Consider the following 19,995-nt stretch of genomic DNA (forward strand, 5'->3'; position numbering starts at 1 on the left):
CTGATTATTGTGTTTTGAAACTTTACCAATATTAATGTAGTACAGCAAACTCTTTTATTTCAAATAAGTGAGAAAACTGCAGTGCTTTAAGGTCTAACACATGACTGAACATGAGAACACAGTAAAAAGCCTACAGGTTTTTATATGTTATCTCTTATTAAAAAGCAGCGTTTTTAATTACAGTCACCAACTACCAGGTCAGCCAACTGGCCCTACACATTTATCATGAGTACTAGCGTGGCCGCTGTAAGCCCATTGGAGCTGTGTTACTATACATACATCCATGAGGGCAGCGTTGATGTAGTTGCTGCTCTCTCCGTCGATGGTGATGAGGAAGGGCAGGCAGCGGTCAGGTGGGAGAACATCCATACAACGGTTCTTCTCGTGGTTGCGTGGCAGGAGGGCAATGCTGCAGTCCTCCACACGCAGAGTGGGGGTTACCATGTTCAAAGTCTGAGCACATCATAAGCCCACATACAAAGTATTAAAACAGTGACAGTCGATTTAACAAGCTCATAGCATGTGTTTCAGTTGCATGAACACTGCCCATCACAAGTTTGAGGACAAAATATTTTAGCAAATGAGCATGTTTTCACATATTATGTATAAAACCTTTATATATTAATACAAAATATTGAATAGAATATTAACATATTATATATAACTCTGCTTAGATATTGCTGTTTTTTCTTAAAATAACTGAACAACCAGTTAATAAAAGCCCTGCCTTGGGAAAAATGCTGTACTCCACATATTTTAAAGCCCTTAATGTGATGTCAGCACTCATCAGCACTCAAACCTTTCAGCTGCTTAAAATAACTTTGGTCCAAAAGAGTTTCAAAATGTGCTTTTAACAGTAGTTCAAAAAAGAAAACTGTCAAATCATTATTTAGGCAAAACCTGCTCTTCATCAATGAAGATGAACATACAGACAAGATTACAAAATATCACCAAAGCATTAAAAGTAACTGTTTTATGGTTTAACTATATTTTTCCTCATATACAAATCTTGAAAAACAACAGTGTAAATTTCAGAAGAAACAAGGTGTTTTCAAACTTTTGTCTTTTGAGGGTAAGTGTTCCAGTGCTGACATGAACTCTAAACATACACACACACACACACACACACACACACACACACACACACACACACACACACACACACATATTTAAACACTTACCCTGAACTCCTCCTTAATTTGGCTGGAGTTGGTCTGAGGGTCCAGGCGGTTCATGTCATAATATACTGAGCGTAGCTGATTGGCTGGGATGGTGGTGTCACCACACAAACATGCCTCCAAGATAGCATCATGAATGAACACATACTGCTCCTAAAAACAATCACATTTGGAAAATATCTTAAGGCTAATAAAGTAAATATATTCACAACTCTAAAGAATACCAAGTATTTAGTAAAACAGCACTCTACGCACAGATTTATACTAAAGCCAAAGTACAACACTGCAAAAGAACAGAGACCACTCTTCACACAACTAAATAAAATATTATATGTTTCAGTACTTAGTATGTCCACCTTTTGCTCTTATTACAGCTTCCATTCTTCTCAGGACACTTACAGTTTTCCAAGAAATATATAGGAATATTTTGCACACCTCTAAAGAGGGTTGTATTGTTTGCTTCTCACAATCCAAGTAAAACACATTCAGTGGTGTAGAGGCCTGGACTCTGGGGTGGTCAGTTCATCGTTCTGAGAGCAGCAGCAGCTTCTTTGTCTGATCTGCACATTGTCTTTTTCTGTCTGTTTGCTTTTCTCAGTAACGACTTTTCAGACTCATAGTGTTGAGTTGTCTTCTCACAGTTGAAGGATGGACAGAAACACCTATGGATTTTTTCAGATCTAATGCAAGAGTGGAGCTTGATTTTCTCCTATTGCTGAAAGATGAAAGCTTTAAGTGCTGTTCCTCTGATGGTGACAGCTTTGTTGGTCTACCAGGTCTTGCACAGTTGTTAAGAGTTTCATTTTCTCTACATCTTTCAATCATTTTTTGAACTCCAGTTTCAGAAACTACTGTTTTTTTCACTTATTAACCTTTGATTGTCTCCTTCCTTATACGTATAAGTGGATTATCTTATATCTAATCTCCTCAGAAACATCTCCTGAAAAATGAATAACTTGTACTTAAAGGCTGTTTTAACTGAAAATGAAATAAATAGTGGTATATCATGTATGTTACTGTACTATCGTATTATAACATTACACTAGAAAATAATCTGCATATGCTCCACAGCTTTTCTTAGACTATATCATGCCATTTCCAGGTGCAACATTGATGGACTGGATGCCACCAGTGGAGCATCAGTCACTGCTCCAGTGCTCTTTCCTTACAAACACAGACCTGCCTGCTTGACGTTAATCTTTCATGAAGTGGCATTTGCGAAAATGTCTTGAGATGTCATTTTTGACAAAAGTCTCCAGCATGAGGGTCAGTGGCTTTCAGGCTAGACTTCTGTAGTGTCACTGCTGACTTCACCGTCCTTCACACTGCTTAACGGTCAAACTGATTCTTAGGCCATATAGTCATGTTAAGAAACCCCAGAGAAATATTTATTCTTCACTTTTTAAAAGGAGAAAAAAATGTGCATAGTTCAAAAGTCTAAAAGTTTTGTTTTCCCTAATCGCACTGTTCACAATATGTAACAAATTACCCAATTAAGTCCTATTTCTTTAATCACTCAAGGGAATACAAAAAAATGCTGTGCAGATTAGTAAAGGCTGTTGTTTTGTTGAATATTTACTGGTCCATGTGCATCACAAATTGCACACAGTAGTTTCTAAAACCTCTCGTTTGTGTTTCTTTTCACCCATCTGCCTCCATTTAATTAAAAACTAACAATTTTACATGGCACCAAGAAATTCATTTGTCTTCATTATGATACTGCTCTGGGCTGGTGCACAGAAAGATTTAGCCAAAGGACTTCACATTTTCCTACTTATCAATACCTACAAACCAGGGAGAATGTCACTTCAGTCAAACATGACCACTTTTTCAGTCCGAAAGTCTTTCACAGTGCTTTTTTTGCCCAGAGAGGTGAAATAAACTCTGACTCAAATGCAAGGTTATTCTCACAGCTCTGCGGAGTGATGGCTGTAGATTGTGTAGAGAGTGTTTCTGTTTGTTGAGTGAGCTGTGTGGTAGCATAAATATGTGTTTGCTTGTTTGTGGATGGTGTCATGTGAAGCTGTGAGACTGTGTGAGGCTGCTTGGCTGCAGTACCTCCGTCTGGACCATGTTGACTCTGCGCGAACGCAGCTCTCGTACGCAGTTGTAGATGTCCACCACACCCTCACGCTCAGCCATGTCCAACATGATGTCAATGACGATGAAGCAGCCAGTGCGGCCGGCACCAGCACTGCACCAGAGAGAGAGAGAGAGAGAGAAGAGAGAGAGAGATAGAGAGGAAACTGTGAGAATTAGGTCAGAAAACAGATCACACACACACACACAAGGTCAAATGGATCATGCAAAAAACAGCAATGTAGAATCAATGAAGGACTCAAAAGTTTGAGGACACTTAGGGGTGAGCAATATGGTGAAATTTAGCATTATCAAGACAAATTATGTCACATTCTTTGACAAAATGCTTTACTGAGCATATCATGGATGCTGACACTGTTTAAAGGGAACATTTTTTTCAACATTTCTGCATAATTCAATTAAGATGTAAACAAAGTCATTCAGAGTGGTATGATGTGAAATGCTCCAGTCAGAAAAAAATTCACATAGGAACCAGATATTTGAAGAGTTTAATGTCCAGACATTCAAAGTATTCAATGTCTCTAAAACCTCCTTCCCAGAAAATTATTACACAAAATGGCTATGAATACAATGCCTGAAACACTGCCTTATGATCTGCTTTATGATGGATACTGCTTATCCATTTTATTTGGACACTAAGTAAAATTGCTATATTCGTTTTGTAGAAAGCCCCGGTTCCTATCACCACCACTGTAAAGAAATCTGAGTTCGTAAGTTTCTCTAGAATGAACGCTTTCACATCAGAACACTTACATCTTACTTTACATCTTAACCACTGATTTACACAGAAATCTAGAAAAAATGGTGGAATTCCCCTTTAAAGAACACACACCAACTGCATGTTTCATTACAAAGAGAGCATAATTAGCCCTGTTAAATTGGATTTAGTGCAATGCTGAATAAAAATCATTGTAGTTTTTGATAGTATCTTTAAAATGTGGCACTGCTGGCTCTATTTGTCTTTTTCCAATATATCAAATATGCATCACATACATCACAATATTTAGAAAAACTACATAATGCGTATCGTGAAAAGGTTTCAAAGTGTCATAATGTTATATTTTTGCCATATCACTTACCCCTAGGACCACATAACATTCTTTCAAAATTTTAATTTTTTAGCAATTACATGTTAAAATAACTAAAAATCTGGTGACATAAATCAGCTTCTCCTTATATACGCAGTGTGTATTCTGCAGCACTCAGCTTTGTCTTCATCAAGTCTTTATCATGAAAAGCAGTTTTTATCTAAATAATGATTGTTTGTGTGATGCTATCTTCATATTTTCTGTCTTCCTAATCAGTCATCTTTTTAATTAATTTTGCCTTTATGAATGTATTAAGACAATGCTAGTTAATGAAGTAACTGGGGTTTGACGGCTATTTGGAAACCTTATTCATACAGGCTCTGGCTGATGGGCATTAGCGGTGAGGGAAGATGCCAGCAGTGCAGTGATTGTCAAGAGCCTATATTAAAAACTGCTCAAAAGTAAGAAACTATTCCTATATAATGGCTTTCTACTGAGTACAAGAACGCGTAGGAATCTGCACAGCTGCAGACCGGATGGAGAAGTTGTTTTATTAGACCTCTACTGACCTGCAGTGGACTACCATGGGGCCAGCGTTGGCTGGACTCTTGGATTTGACCCTGCGGATAAAGCCCAGCAGGCCGGTGGCATGGTAGGGCACTCCGTGGTCTGGCCAGCCAGTGAAATGAAACTGCCTGATCTCCCTGATCTCATGGGCTCCTCGCTGCAGTAAACAAACCACCACGAACACACACACACACACACACACACACACACACACACACACAAAGGGAAGTTTCAAAGTGAGACCTGCTGGCAGAGAACTTCCATTCAAACTCCCACAAGAGTCATCTGTGAGAATCTGTGAATATGTGTGTGAGTTTGTCTAAAGTTTTGTGTGATTGTGGGAGGAAGAGAAGGAAACAAATACAGCTGGAGGAGAGAGGGCCAGTGACTCACATATACACATACACAGAAATACCCACAGCTTCAGGTAGCCTTCAGGAGTTCAAAACAAAAAAGCACTTTACTGTCAATTCTGTGTGATATTATTTTGATGAACAAGTTCTATTAAGGAGACCTGTGTGACTGCAGACATGAAAAACTAAGTTAGCTGTTTGTGTTTGCAGCCACGCAGATCTCCTGAGGAGAACACTAAAATAATACTATGCAAGAAAAAGACTGGATATCGGCACTGGTCCAGAATTCCCATATCTGTGCATCCCTAGTGTTTCCGCTGTTACTCAAGGACAGAACTACTGCACTTTGTCCAACCCTGAATGTAATGAATTGCTATTGGTTTTCACTTTTGCTCAGATTCAGATTTTTAACCACCAGTACTGAAACTCCAAAGACCTTTTCTTAATCTTTGCCTTGGATTCATCTGTCCACTTTCATTTACATAATTTTCCTGCTTGTTGTGAACTCCTGATGGTTACCTAAAGCTGTATATATTTCACTCTATATTACTGTTTTTATGTTCTACTAAAGAGACCTTAGTAGACACAAACAGCTAACTCAGTTCTTCACATCTGCAGTCACACAGGTCTCCTTAACAGAACTGTTCATCAAAATAATAAACACAGTATTAATAAAGTATTTTTACTTTTGATACATTCACAAGCAAGTACTTTTGTACTTTCACTCAAGTGGAAATATAGAAATAATACTTGTTCTATTACTCAAGCAATATTTTACCAAGAGTATCTGAAGGGTTTCCTGCAAAACACATTACAGACTACTTTCAAGAATTTTATTTTTACCATGATATATGTTTCTGGAACTGGGCTAATGAGAAATATCACTGCTATATATAACCTTTAATATCAAAAGTTGTTAAAAACATATATACAGTGTTTTGGAATGTAACTCTTCCTTTCTACTTTTACTCTAGCACAGAGCTATTGTACTTTTGTCCACCACAGATTACATTTTCTTGAATTTCAGGCTACCATCCTGTACCTTTTCCACGGCGAAGGTTCGAATGACGTATTCTGACAGCAGCTGCGTCTCAATCAATGTCACCTTCATATCTCTGTAGATTTCTGTGTCATCTGGCCAGTACTTACAACACTTAACCTGAAACACAAAAGATAATTCATTCATTAATCAGCTTGCATTCACTGCCAAATTACTGAATAATCTACAAAGATCAGCTAAAGTAAAGCAATAAGACTTGATCATAAAGGACTTGTATGTAGTCTTATATAAAGTCTGGGTAGCAGCTTAAACATTCGTACACATTAATGTAGGCAGAAGTGTTTCTTTAAGAGACTATGGAGGTGAAATCTACCTCACAGAAGGAGAGGCCTGACTGCAGATGTGGTCTTCTTTGTACAGGGAGATGCTAATGTCTTAAGTGTCCCAGATATGTGGAAACCTCTGTGCCTAATTAAACCTCTTTAAACCTCACATTACCTGCTCCATATTATTTAGACCAGAGCTTCCAGTCTAGCTCTGAACCTATAACCACACTAGCCTGTTGCCAAATCTGCCCCTCTCCACCACAGGAAAGGCAAAAGAGCATTTTGTCTAACTAAATATAGTAAATTGTCTCTACTATGGCCTTGATGTTGTGATGATCAATACTATTTTGCTTTAAATGCATTGGGGGGCCTTCGCGATTGATCCTCTTCTCTCTCCTTTTGATCATTTACTTCCTGCCTTTTTTTCTCATTTCCTCACGTACTGCCACACTCTTCTCTTTCTCCTCTCCATCCCTGTGCTGTTATCTTCATATTTTCTGTCCTTCCACTCAGTCATCTCTTTTATTATATTTTCCTACTTTATGAGCGCATCAACACAATGCTAATTAATGAAGTAATTGGGGTTTAATGGCTATTTGGAAACAGCCTTAGTCACGCTGGCTCCGCCTGATGGGTTTTAGCAGAGAGGAAAGACGCCAGCGGTGCGATGGTATCTAGACTTCTCCGTTAAAATGACACTATCAGTGGAGCATCTTCCAAATGAGGCAGCATTAATTTTGTAATGAGTTGTGTTCATATTTCATATCAGATGCTGCTAAATTTAGGCTTTTCTATGGACACTACTGATACTTTTCTATGGATGTTCTAGATAGAAGCCAGAAGTTTTCTTGACATTCATTTAATAAAACAGCATGTTTTTATGGAACAGCTACAGTTTTTTCATGTACAAACAGCATGAAGAACAGTATCATGAGGGGGTGAGTTAATCACGGGGTCGCTGCTTATATTGAATAACTTCTAAAGCATGTAATATTAAATTCTCAAAATAAGCCACATGACATGTTATCATTTTCCCTCAAGAGTGGAGTGTTTAGTATCTCAGCAAAGGTCTCACTGGCCTACTTCTTATCAGAGCCTAATTTCACCAACATGTTGAGAAGAGGAAAATTCGCTCTGATTTCGACAACAGTATTATTCCGTTCGCACGTTAATAACTTATTAATGAGTCAAATGTTATTCCGAGCTGATCCAGCAGAGACCCCTTTTGTTCTTGTCAGATATTGAGATGGGGCTTTAGAAATCCCATTAGTTCCAAGCCAGAGATTTCCACTGGGAGCGTGAGGGATTTGTCCTGCTCTTGCCACAGGCAGCCAAAAGCACAATGGTGCCCCTGCGCTTCAGTCCCTGCAGTGGATTTCAGCTCCTTCAGCTACCAGATATGGCAAAGTAGGAAAAATCAAAGATGGTTATACAGAAACTACTGTCCTAAGATTAAAGCAGGAGGTATAAACCAAGACCGGACAGATTCCAAGGCTAACTGTCTAATCTAGGATAATCCCCCCAACACAATCCCAAATTTAAGTGGAATGAGTATGCCAGTGCTGACACTTCAACTCTTCAAAAGCCCCTGATTAAATCTGCAGAATAGACACCTCTCCTGCACATACAGAATGCTGGTAAATAACTCAGAGAACTGATGGTACAGTGTCTGATGGTACAGTGTAGGCTGGAGTCACACAGGCCACACTCAGTGGTAAACATCATCAGGAGTCTGCTGAGCCTCAGATAAGGCGAAAGCATAAGCAGACAAGTTATTTGCCACTTGGACAGAAGTATTTTCCACCACAGTAACTCCAGTGTGCGCGGGTCACTGATGAGTCGGCTGTAGCGTCTGCTTTAATTAGCAGCAAAATAAAATCAGAGTGTTCTGTTCCTGCCACAACTCAAACACACACCCCTTTTCAAATCATCCCTAAACCCTAATCCCCTATGCGCATCCAATAGATTAGCTACATCAACTAAAATGAAAGATGCCCGAACTGCCCAAGATTATGGCGTATTTTGTATATGTGCTTGTGGGTAGAGGGGGAGCTGGAGGTTACCGATGGTGCTCTTTTTCTTGTTGGCTTTTATGAGTCATCTGTGCTGTTGAAGGAGAAGAAAAGGACTGGGCAGCTGAGAAGCAGCTTGGTGTGAATATGGAGGACATGGAGAGGGCCGAGACCAATTCCCAGAGTTCATCAGGCACGAAACACAGCAGATGGTAGCAATGATGAAGAGGGAGGGAACTGATTGGCTGCCGCAGAGACGGATGGCTACTCAGTTAGACTTGATGAAGAATGCAACAGTCCGCTGGGAGATTAGGCACAGTATTCTAAACAATAGAAGCAGGGGACCAGATGTGCGCCCAGTGAAGGTCGGCAGAAAATGTACTCTGAAATGTGCTCAGCTTTCAATGCTGTTGGATGCCTTTGGATGTTCGACAACAACATATTGGTGTCATCTCACTTCTTGTAGGATATCTACTAGGCTGTACCCAAAGCAAACCACTGAAGGCCTTGGCAGCAGAGGTTTTAATCGTGCTGAACTATACCAAGATCAAACGTGAGTGTTTGACCTTCATTACTATGGAGATATAAATCACTGCAGTCCATTCATAAAGGCATTAACATACCCTGCCAACTTCCACCAGGTTTGTCACCATGACGATAGTGGCCGTATTCTCCTGCCATACCATCCTCCAGAAGTCATAGACTGTCTCCTGCATGGGTCCTGAAAGAGAGAGAGTAAGAAAAAGACTGAATATAAATAAAAGTTTAAGATGCACTGACGAAAAACACGTAGCGCTTGAAACATCGCTGAACAAACGAAGGCCGGAGCTTTCTGCAGCTACACAAGGTGACTCCCAGCGAGTTCTTACAGCATGTGGACTTTAAATTGACACGTTGTGTGTCAGCGTGCTTGGGTGCACTAAAATGAGTGTTGACAGGTTTGTATATCTACATTTCCATTAAGCTGCAAAACACCTTAATAAGGCCAACATGTAGGCCAGCATCCAGCAATAAGGGCGTAGTGCAAGGAATTAAAATCACACATTTAATTAATTCTAATTAGCATTGTTTTTAATCAACGGGCAAATTCCGAAATGACTTTTGACGAGCTAATTAGCTCATGCAAATCTGTGTGCTCGTTCTCCGGGGCTGATGCATTACCTCCAAGCCAAAGTAAATTGCATCCCCCACGAAAAAAGAGGGAAAGGAGATTTGACATATTCATACGCACACAAAACATCGGCATAACCAAACACAAGTGTTGCTCTAAAAGCTCGAGAACTCCTCGGAAATGACTTTGCATTTGACTTTGGTTTTGCATTAGCTACTGCTTCTGGAAGAGATTTTTCTCATTATCGGCCTCGTCTGCTGAAGTTAATTACAAGCACTCACAGCTACAGGCCAGGTTTATTCACAAATTCACTCCTTGTTTACAGAATATAATATTCATCAATACATACAGCTTTTTATTATCATATGGTTTCACGTGGACAGTTTATGTGGGTTGAATGTGCCATTTTGAGAAATGAACAAGCAGGCAGCCAAAATGTGCTCTGGTGAAAATCTTATGGCATGCATGCACACATACAGCAACACATAGGTTTGCCTTTATACCTTGTCAAGACATATGCTCACACACGTGTCCCAGATGTTTTATGTCTATTTACCTACAGTACAGTCGTATTGAAAAGTTTGAACACCCTTGGTCAAATTACATATTTTATAGATTTTCTTAGTAAAGTAAGTTAACATATAGAGAGTATGCTTAAATATGGCCTTTTTCACCATGGTACAACAGTGTAAATGCACCTTCAAAGGTACAACAATGGTCTTAAGGTCCAATTGTGCACTTTAAAATTAGTTTTAACATTCACTTTCCCAGGGAAAAGGTACACATTTGTAACTTATATTTATATCAGTAGTTTAGAAGTTTATATCTTAACATGTTACATATTGTAACATAACACAAAACATAAACTGCAACAGAATTATTCATTATTTTCCCTAACTAAAGATCCTGAAGACATACTCTTAAGGGTAAAACCCCAGTGAAGTTACGCATATCACCCCCGTGACTGTGTGAGTTTCATACTGGATTGTTTTTTTGCTGCCTTTTTCTATTGTTTTCAATGCATTTTATGCAGTGTTTTTTGGGTTTTTGCTTTGTCTTTTGTGCAGAGTGCAATGGACAGACACACACCCCCACACACTACTCATATGATGCACAAAAGTAAACAGTCATAATCAAGGATGTGGCATGTGGAAAGAAATGGAGGAGAAATGGAGGTACAGACATGATGTGCTGCTGTAGTTCACAATACACTAAAAGGCCCATTTCACCTATAAGTGAAGTCAGGCTTCCCTAATTACACTGAAACAGCTTTCCTGCCATGCAGCCTAGAATAGGCTGGACAGTATGTCAGCTGGCTGCTCTGTCATCAGCGGAGGAATTCCTTTCATCGTCCCAGTGAGCTCGCAATGAGCTTCCAACGAGACCCTTGAGACATAGCGTGGGAAAAATCTCCCCTCTTCCTTACAGGAATTTTACAGTGTATGATGCAAGTGTTGAAAGGCTATATTTTCACTATTGTGAAAAAAATACTACATATAGTACTAACCACACAGGACAAGGAGAAAATGTTTTTAAACTTTAATGCACGGTGACATGACGAGCGTAATTCTAAGTTATTCTGGGCCATTTATCATGAAAGATCCACATAATGTAAATGGCATGGTTTAATGGTTTGCAATTCAATTATAGATTTTCACATGACAATATAGAATTGTATGATGAATGTAAAAGTTTAGGCAACCTAGAAAAATTATGTAGACATCCTTTACAGAGAGGACGTTTTAATGCATAATTACTGTTAATTTGCTGAATTTAACATATTTAACATAACATCAAAAATAAAACATAAACTGTGGCCTGTAAGAAAGTAAAAACTGTGCAGAAAAAAAAGACCTATCTAAATGTGTTCTATGTAGAGGATGTGTTAACTTATTAGCACTTAGAAAGCCAACAAAACGTGTAATTTGAAAGGGGTGTTCAATTGGCTGTACATCAAATACATGCATTAGTTTTGAGTGTACACTGTCATATACATTAAAAACTTCTGAGGCACTACTGTGGTATCCTATACCAACTTCTACACTTGACCTCTCACTCTGAACACTCTGAACTGATGGAAAAGCCTTTACTAATTACTCCAGCTCCTCTATAGCCTGATCACCTCTGATGCTCCACCGAGACTTCAGTTTTTGGAGAGGTATGACAAAATTGGGAAAAATACTGGACACAATCAAGCTTCTTTGGAGTGATCCTCTGCTCAGGCAAAAGGAAAGACATACTGACAAGCTCCAAATAAGCCTGGAGCAAGTCTGTCTTTGATCTCAGCAACTTCTGAGCTTGTTAATGTTTTTTTTCTCTCCCCATGTGAAAAAAGTCTTTCCTTTGAAAGCTGCCATCTAATTGAATACACAGGGAGATGGGGAGTACAGGGGGAGTGGTGGCCTTGACAGGATCTTCATAACACATCACATCTTTATCAATTAACCATTTCTGTTATTTACAAATAGTCTTATGGTGGATGATTGCAAAATTGGTCACACAGCCATTTAGAGTGTAAAAGGGATAATTACTGTGCAAATGTGTGAAATTTATACAAAAAATGCCTAAGGTGAATGACCTTTGCCTTCACTTGGACCTGCTCTGAAATTGAGTACAAAACATCGTTCCACACTTTGTAGGCTACGGATCAAGATGGAAAAGGGCTAGGGAGAGATGGGGAAAGCGAGAAAGAGCGAGAAAAGGGAGCAAGGGAGTGAAAGAGGCCATTTAGACACGGAGCTGTCTCTGAGGACGGACCAGGCAACGCTCCAATAAACAGGTAATTATGCAACTCCCAGCGCCACTAAACCAGCTTGTGAGTCTATTAGGGGAAGTGATTGCATTCGGAGCTGCACCGGCACCTCCACCACGAGCTGGCCGGCACGCGGGAACAACACCGCCTCCAAGAATCTCACAACAATTAACTATCAATCAGACGCTCCCTCCAGGGGACTGCTGCGAGAGCGGGCCGTGCTGACCGCCAGATTAACCGAGCAACAGAATGCACTAGTACACAGCAGCTAATCCATTTATTTATTACTTACATCCTTCAACAGCCACCCCATTCCACCCCCTGCACCGACACAAAGGCTGATTAATTGTTCCAAGACGCCACTTCAGCACAAGATGGCTCAAAAAGCAAGTGCGCTTGTGTGCGTATGGACATACAGAGAAAACTGAGACATAACTAAGACCCGCATTCCTCACTTCTGGGCTATCTGGGCAGCATAAGAACAAAGGAAAGATGAAAGAACTTGTGAGTTTTCTTACCTTGGGTAGCTATGTAGTGATTTGGTCGATGGTATCCCTGTAATTAAAAGAAGAGAGACGTTTCAAATTAAAGTCTGCTAGCAATTAGCATATAAAGAGACTGTGAGGGACACATGTTGAGTAAGGAACCAACCATTTCCAGTAGTTTCCCCATTTTCTGCAGTGTTCACCGAGACAGAAAACCTCCAAACGTCTGTTCATATGACTGTTAAATTACTATCAAAACATGTAAACTGCAGTTGTGCTGTGACTTGTTCTTAGCATGGTAATTCATCTGTTCTTTTCCAAATTAAAACGAGTAATACACTGTCTCTAAATGATTTACACTGATGTGACAGATTTTGATATGAACACACCCACACAGCCTTCCACAAACCTTTCCACACAACTACTGTAATGCCTTCAATGCAGATTGTGGAATTATATTATGGAATAGGCTCAATCTCTGTGGGATTAGGCTAATCCCCTCATTTCATTTGTCAAGCGTCTTGTGTCCCAGCAAGGGCTCAGTGTGCAGAAGCAGAACATTAAGGGGGCAGAGCTGCGATTCCCACCCGCGCAGAGCCTCCATTGTCTTCCTCATCTCATTCTGCCTTCTTATCTGCGCCATATTTAATGCAGTTCGTCTGTAATTAAGGTTCGGGAGCCGGAATAAAGGGGCTGATGGAGGAGAGAAGACGTCCCTCCCCTCGCTCACATCCGCTGGGTTCCCTCCCTTTTTAATGACTTCTTTATCTTTGTGCGTCCCGCCATGAAATGTGTTTATACAGGCCCTCTGTTTGGGCTGAGCTGATTGGATATATATGTGCAGAGCTGTGGCGCCATATCAAACAGTTTGTAATAAATGAAAGCCTACAAACATGGAGAAACTACAGCGCCAATGATGGATCTTGGACTGTGTTTGATTTCCAAACTATAGCCATGGTAGCTTTTGCTTTTCTACAGTGGAATAGAAAATTTTGCTTAAGTGAAAGTGAAAGGTTATTTTGAAGACCTAATTCACAAATACATTACATCAACTTAAAAAGTCTTCAACGAGACAAAAGCAGTTTAAATTTAAAGGAATTGTTTTTTTACCCCACCCCAAATATATTTGACCAGCAAATATTTTTGTCTGTATGGACAAAAGCATATCGCTTAGCTAAAAACAGTAGTAGCTGCCATTTTGAAATATGAACTTTGTCTATTTTTATAGAGAATGGTGTGTCAATGGATGTCAGAAACCATAAACAAGTTTGATGTGATTTGAAGCAGGTATGAGACAGGGATGCATTGATACAGATACTGGTATTGGATATTGACCTGATACCGTGCTCATTTACTAATGCTCATACTCATAAAAATTCACCGATATTGACATCCAATGCCAGCAGATACCATGTTGCGTAAGCTGAGTGTACACTGCCACGCTAATGAACTAACAACTCAAGCTGGCAGTAAATGAGCTCATACAGAGTTACTGACTCTGTGGTGGTCAGACACAAAGCTGTCAGTCACTTTAAACATTCTGCCTTGGTATATTCTCTACACAGACCTACACTGTGTGACTTTAGCCTTTTTTTAAACACACAGTAACACAACCACAACTGCTTCCCCAAAAAAGAGGCTAGAAATGTGTGTATTTCAGTGCACAGTGTGGTTAGCCGAGCTGCTGTAGCTCAGTTTCTCAGCGTGTTTGCTCACTACTTGGTGCACAGCACGTTTTTGAATAAAAGAGTTTTATTGGAAATTGTCAAAGCCATGAAACATACTTTACTTACTGCTGTTGATGCAGTTACCATAGCTGGCGCGATGCTAATGCATGTCATTTAAAATCAGCTAGATTTTAATGACTTAACTGTTGAGATACATTGAACTCATTCTCTATAACCTACTTAATTCTAAGAAGGTAATTCATTATGGTATTGGACTTGGTATCGGCGAGTACTAAAAAATATGTACCTGTATTTGTACTTGGTCTGAAAAAAATTATGTTGATGCATCCCTAGTATGAGATGATTTAGGAATGCTGTTTACATTATGCTAAATGGTGGAGTAAAAGCTTCCTTCTGCTAGCTAAATTAACCATACAGTTCCAGTGCAAAGCTCAGGAGCCAAACATATCTTGGCTGAATGATTACTAAGAAGAAAGCTGAGTGAATTTAACTGCCTTTCAGCCATCTCATAATAGTAGTTAAGGCAAATTCCATATATTTTTCCAAATTTCTGCATATTTAAATCATTCGCCAGGTTAGAACTGTTAGAAGGGTTTAATGCCTCCAAAACCTCACAAAAAGCTATTATATGAAATAGTTGTGAAATAGCATGCTGCCTGATGCCTGGCACATTGGTTTACGGCAGTTTTGAGATAAGCTAAATTTTAAATTCATTCATGATGACATATTAACCAAAGATTTTTTTTTATCATTTCTTAACCTATTATATCATTAATATTACATATAAAAACTCAGAAGACACATGTAGGTTCACTGATCATGTTTCCTAAGACCACTACTGCAACAAAATCTGAGTCAGTAAGTTTCTATACATTTAATTATTTGACAATTTGACATCAAATAACTTTGTTTACACTTCAACGATTGAATCAGGCGGTCATTTTTTGAAAAAATGAAAAAAAGATTTGCCCAAATGATTTGTATTCAGACCACCACACACTCAGGTGGTAGACTGCTCATTTGAGACTGCTATATGAAGTCTTGAACCTGAATGTAAGGAGACAGTTTCTTCTGGGAACCTAATCACAGGTAAGCTAAGGAGACAGGACACATTCAGACAGGTGCCCCTCTCACACTCACTCACCTCTCACACTCACACACAGCTCCATCAACATAAACAGACAGCTTCAGAGTCCACAGGGAGCAAGAGCCAAGATATTTTCATCATTGCATCCTGACAAGTTCACTGCGACCTTAAGCCAGGCTGGCCGTGTGAGGTGAGGGTTGGATTTCTTACATAAGCTGCAAATATATCTGTCACAGCATACAGTCATACGCAAAAGTTTGGACGTCCCTGGTCAAATGACGTTTTGTTGATTTTATTGAAGTGAAACTGAGTTACACATCCTCTACAGAGAACAAACTCTTGGACATTTTAATACACTATTACTGTTTTTTGTTGAATTTAACACAGTGGAAAATATATATAAAAAATGAGTTGTACAAAGGTTATGGCACAATTTTATTTTACCAAATATGTTAAATTAAGAAAATCAATAGAAATTGTGCACTAAAATTTGCAGTAAACTCTCATATTTAAATTTGTTTACGATAGAGGATGTGTTAACTTATTTCACTTCGAAAATCAACGAAACATAATTTCTCTGGGGGTGTTCAAACGTTTGCATACAACTGTCCACACTTACAGTCAAAAGATTAAATATCTGCAAAGGTGTTGTGAACATTAATCAGCTATTTACTGATCATTTGGGTACGTTGTGTAACACTTAGCTTCATGTTCATCAAAGTGTCTTCTTTGGTATTAAGACCAGGTTTTGCCACCTGATGAGTGCTGACATCAATACAAGGTGATGAAATGTACTCCACTCCTAAGGTAGCAAGTTCACTAATAGGGTAATAAATATTTCCGTACATAATTTTTCAAAATTAACCTGTTTAAAATGTTAAGTTATTTAAAGAAAACTTCACTTGTATAAAAAGTGCTCTGAAATGTGAAATATTCCAGACTACTAGCAGGCAACGTGTATATGTTCACTGTTATATCAAAGCCTTGGGTGGGGGGGGGCTCCTAAGTGGCACACCCGTTCAAGCGCTGACCCTATCATCAGGAGATTGTAAGAGAGCATAAATGGCATTGCTCTCCCTGGGTGGTCTGGCCCTCCCTCTCCCCCATCACCCTGCGCAGGCACCCATTAGCTGACAGCTCACATGACTCAGAGGAAGCCTGTGTTTGCCTTCACCTTCCTATCGCTGATGGTATCGTGTGATTGGGAAGTCCTAACACTAGTGGGTGGAATTGGATACGACTAAATTGGTGAGAAAACTGAAAACTTGGGTAACACTTTACTGTAGGGCTGTAAGGTGTGTTCTTAAGGCTACATAACTTTCAACAGGCTTAGATCAGTAGGTATAAAATGTCATCTGTCATAAAGTCTGATTGATGTCACCTGACATAAGAGTCAACATTACATTAAAATTAACATAACACCTCAGGTGACAGTGATTTTTTCTGAAGATGAGTTACTATCGCTTTTTTGGGTGAAATATCACATTTTAACAACTGACACTGTATCTAAAAGTATATCACAGGGAAATAATGCTAATGATGGGGCATAGTTTAAATCTCATAAATGGTAAAATGAAACTCACTTTACCCAAGAGCCACAGAAAACGCTCTATTTGTTCAACCAGCCTGGCGTTGTAAGCTATGACATATTATCTGCATTATATCAGTGTGACACAAACTGAGCTGCAATGTCTATATCATCTCACCCCAGTAAGTGTCATGACATGAAATAATGTCACCTTGACAGTAAGGTTGAGAAAAGCAGCCTTTATGACTACAGCCATTAGAATCAACCTGCATACATGTTTATGTAGGTCTAACACTGCCTTATGAACACTGCTGTACAGAACAGTGTGACCAAGCTTTGTAACTCTATTGGTTTATCTTTTTTTTTATTTTACACTATTTATAGGGGGCAGCTGCCTTTTTCATTGTGTGAACATTTCATGATGAATGGACAAATATAAACGGTCAACAAACAACTTACACTAGTTTTTAAGAATGTGTTTCCTTAAAAGGGCAGAGTTAAACATTTCGCTTCTGTTTCCTGTCTACAGTATAGTAAGTGACTACTGTGTCATAAACTAAACAAATCTGCACATTGCTACAGTGGCTGAAATGGTTCAGTAAGGGCTGTAAAGCATGAATAAATCAGTTTTAAGAGCTTGAACGGAGCAGACATGCAAGATTAAACCGCATTCACTTATCGCTCCCTTTAGCACGTACAGTATAATACTGCGAGGCGCGCTTCCTCTAATCGTCCTTTGAGATGCTAAGCGTCTGGTCTGTATTGCGCCGTACGCTAAAAGGCGGGCGGGTAAATAATTCAGCGCATGTTCCACCTGCTTCAGGCATCCACAAAAGTGTTTGAAGGCAAATGTAAAGTGTCCTAATGACGAGTGAATAGGCACGTTAAAGAGGGGAAATGGAGATGGAAAGAGCGGGGGAGGGGAAGCGATCAGTATGTGTAAGGGCTGTCAGTGCATGTTGATCATAGCTAGTTGATTGACAGGAGATGAAAATAACATTTACTCTGTCAACAGCTCCGACCGGAGGTGTAAACATTAGTCAGGGCCTTTTCTGGGGGTTGGGTCACCAGGGAGACGACCTAAACGCGGCAACCATGGACAAACACAGAGAGGAGAGGTGGTGATGCTTAGCCATTGCCTCCTTCACCTCCCATGACAACAAGGAGCCCGATGACCAACAACAGTACAACAAACATCCAGAGTGGCCACAGGTCACTGTGCTCCTCCAATGAGACCGCATGCCAAGTAGCCCATAGTAACCGAGAGGCCAGCAGCATGCCTCCATTATTTGAAGAGAGAATAATGACAGACCAAACAACTTCCTTTGAAGTGTAACCACTCTGCTCTATCAGTGAAATTATTTTCAAACAAAGCCAAATGGAAAATAACGAGGCCAATGGACTGTGCTACTCGACGTGTGTGCACTTACGCAGACAATGTTTGTTTATGCTGCAGAGTCTGTGCCCCTAACGGCGTTATCTGTTGTTGGCTGGGGGAGGAAAATCAAAGCCTGATCTGCTGACATTCTGTCTGGATCAATAATGTTTTGTTTTGAATGGAAGCGATGGGAAGGTAAACTGTATCCACACTATTCCCTCACTTTATAGAATCCACACACACATAGTGACCTCACACATTGACCTCTATGTCTAAGCCTTGGCTGGTCTCAGTACTTACATCAATGTAATTTGCATTAATGTAATCCGAGCTTTGCTCCCCGTCAAGAGCCTGCAGTCGGACACGGGAGTGGTCATCTGGAAGAAAAAAAGAAGAGAAGAAAAGCGTGTGAAAAACAAAACAAAAACAAGCACACTGGAAACTCATTTCTAATGACCTTAAGAACAGGACAGGAGTAAGCGTTTGTGTGACCCCAGGCTAAGAACAATTTAAGGTCCCCCCCCAAATGAAGATTTAACCCCTTAAATGTCCAGGGCCACAGTTTTATTACACACTTCTATAACCTAAGAACAGCTCAGCCAGTTTGCACTGAAGTCCCTGCAGTTACTGAATAATAAGCTCTAGTATTGAATAAACCTGAGATTTTAATATACTGTCACTGTCTAAAAAACAAATAAGTATCTCCATTTTTTTTTCATTTTTCCACACCATTAGAGTGAGGCAAGACTGCCCTTGACATTGTGAGAAAAATTCATGATGAATGGACCATCAGAAATGCTGTAAAATTGCTTGGAAAAAGATCTCTTACGTTAAAAGTTACATTAAAAGTAAGAGACATTTTTGCCATTTCCTGTAAAATCGTCATTTTGGAGATGCTTGTTTTTTTAGACAGCAATAATAAGATATATAAAAAACATAACACTCCTTCTCAGAAGAAGCCTTGAGTAAGAAAAGAGCCAGTCTACACTTATTTTCTTGTATTGGATAACGTGCAAATGTCTCTATCTATCAAGCCAATCTATACCTGTACATACAGTTCGATATCTCGTACATCTTCTATCCATATCTTGTAATCTGGAACATCTATATATCAATATTCTATCCCCTGTGTACTCTGCATCTCATTTATCTACCTCAGACTCACACACTGTATATATGGTAAAGTGTAACATTGTACATATCATAGCTTTTATTTCATAACTTATATTACTGCATGAAAACTGTATATTGGAAAGGTGTAACACTGGTGTATAATGTGTATACTGTGTATATGTGTATACATTTAGAGTCTAATGTTTGTATATATATTTATTTCTTTTCATATATATTTTTGTATATTGAAGTACTACAAGGGGGTTACGCACCTAAGATTTCACCTTCG

The 19,995-nt window shown here is 39.4% G+C and overlaps 1 protein-coding gene across 9 annotated transcripts in view; it reads right to left on the reverse strand.

Annotated features, from left to right (window-relative positions):
• ptprma (protein tyrosine phosphatase receptor type Ma) overlaps positions 1–19,995 on the reverse strand; it is a 263,649-nt gene that overhangs the window by 9,546 nt on the left and 234,108 nt on the right. For all 9 annotated transcript variants that reach the window (XM_036589675.1, XM_036589718.1, XM_036589694.1 and 6 more), the window contains 8 exons: positions 18,894–18,970; positions 12,946–12,982; positions 9,188–9,285; positions 6,269–6,385; positions 4,876–5,030; positions 3,237–3,372; positions 1,182–1,331; positions 280–453 (listed from right to left, as the gene is read on the reverse strand). In XM_036589675.1, coding sequence (XP_036445568.1) covers positions 280–453; positions 1,182–1,331; positions 3,237–3,372; positions 4,876–5,030; positions 6,269–6,385; positions 9,188–9,285; positions 12,946–12,982; positions 18,894–18,970 — 944 coding nt within the window. The remainder of the gene's footprint in view (positions 1–279; positions 454–1,181; positions 1,332–3,236; positions 3,373–4,875; positions 5,031–6,268; positions 6,386–9,187; positions 9,286–12,945; positions 12,983–18,893; positions 18,971–19,995) is intronic.

Source organism: Colossoma macropomum, unplaced genomic scaffold, assembly GCF_904425465.1.
Source record: "Colossoma macropomum unplaced genomic scaffold, Colossoma_macropomum, whole genome shotgun sequence".
NCBI lineage: Eukaryota > Metazoa > Chordata > Actinopteri > Characiformes > Serrasalmidae > Colossoma > Colossoma macropomum.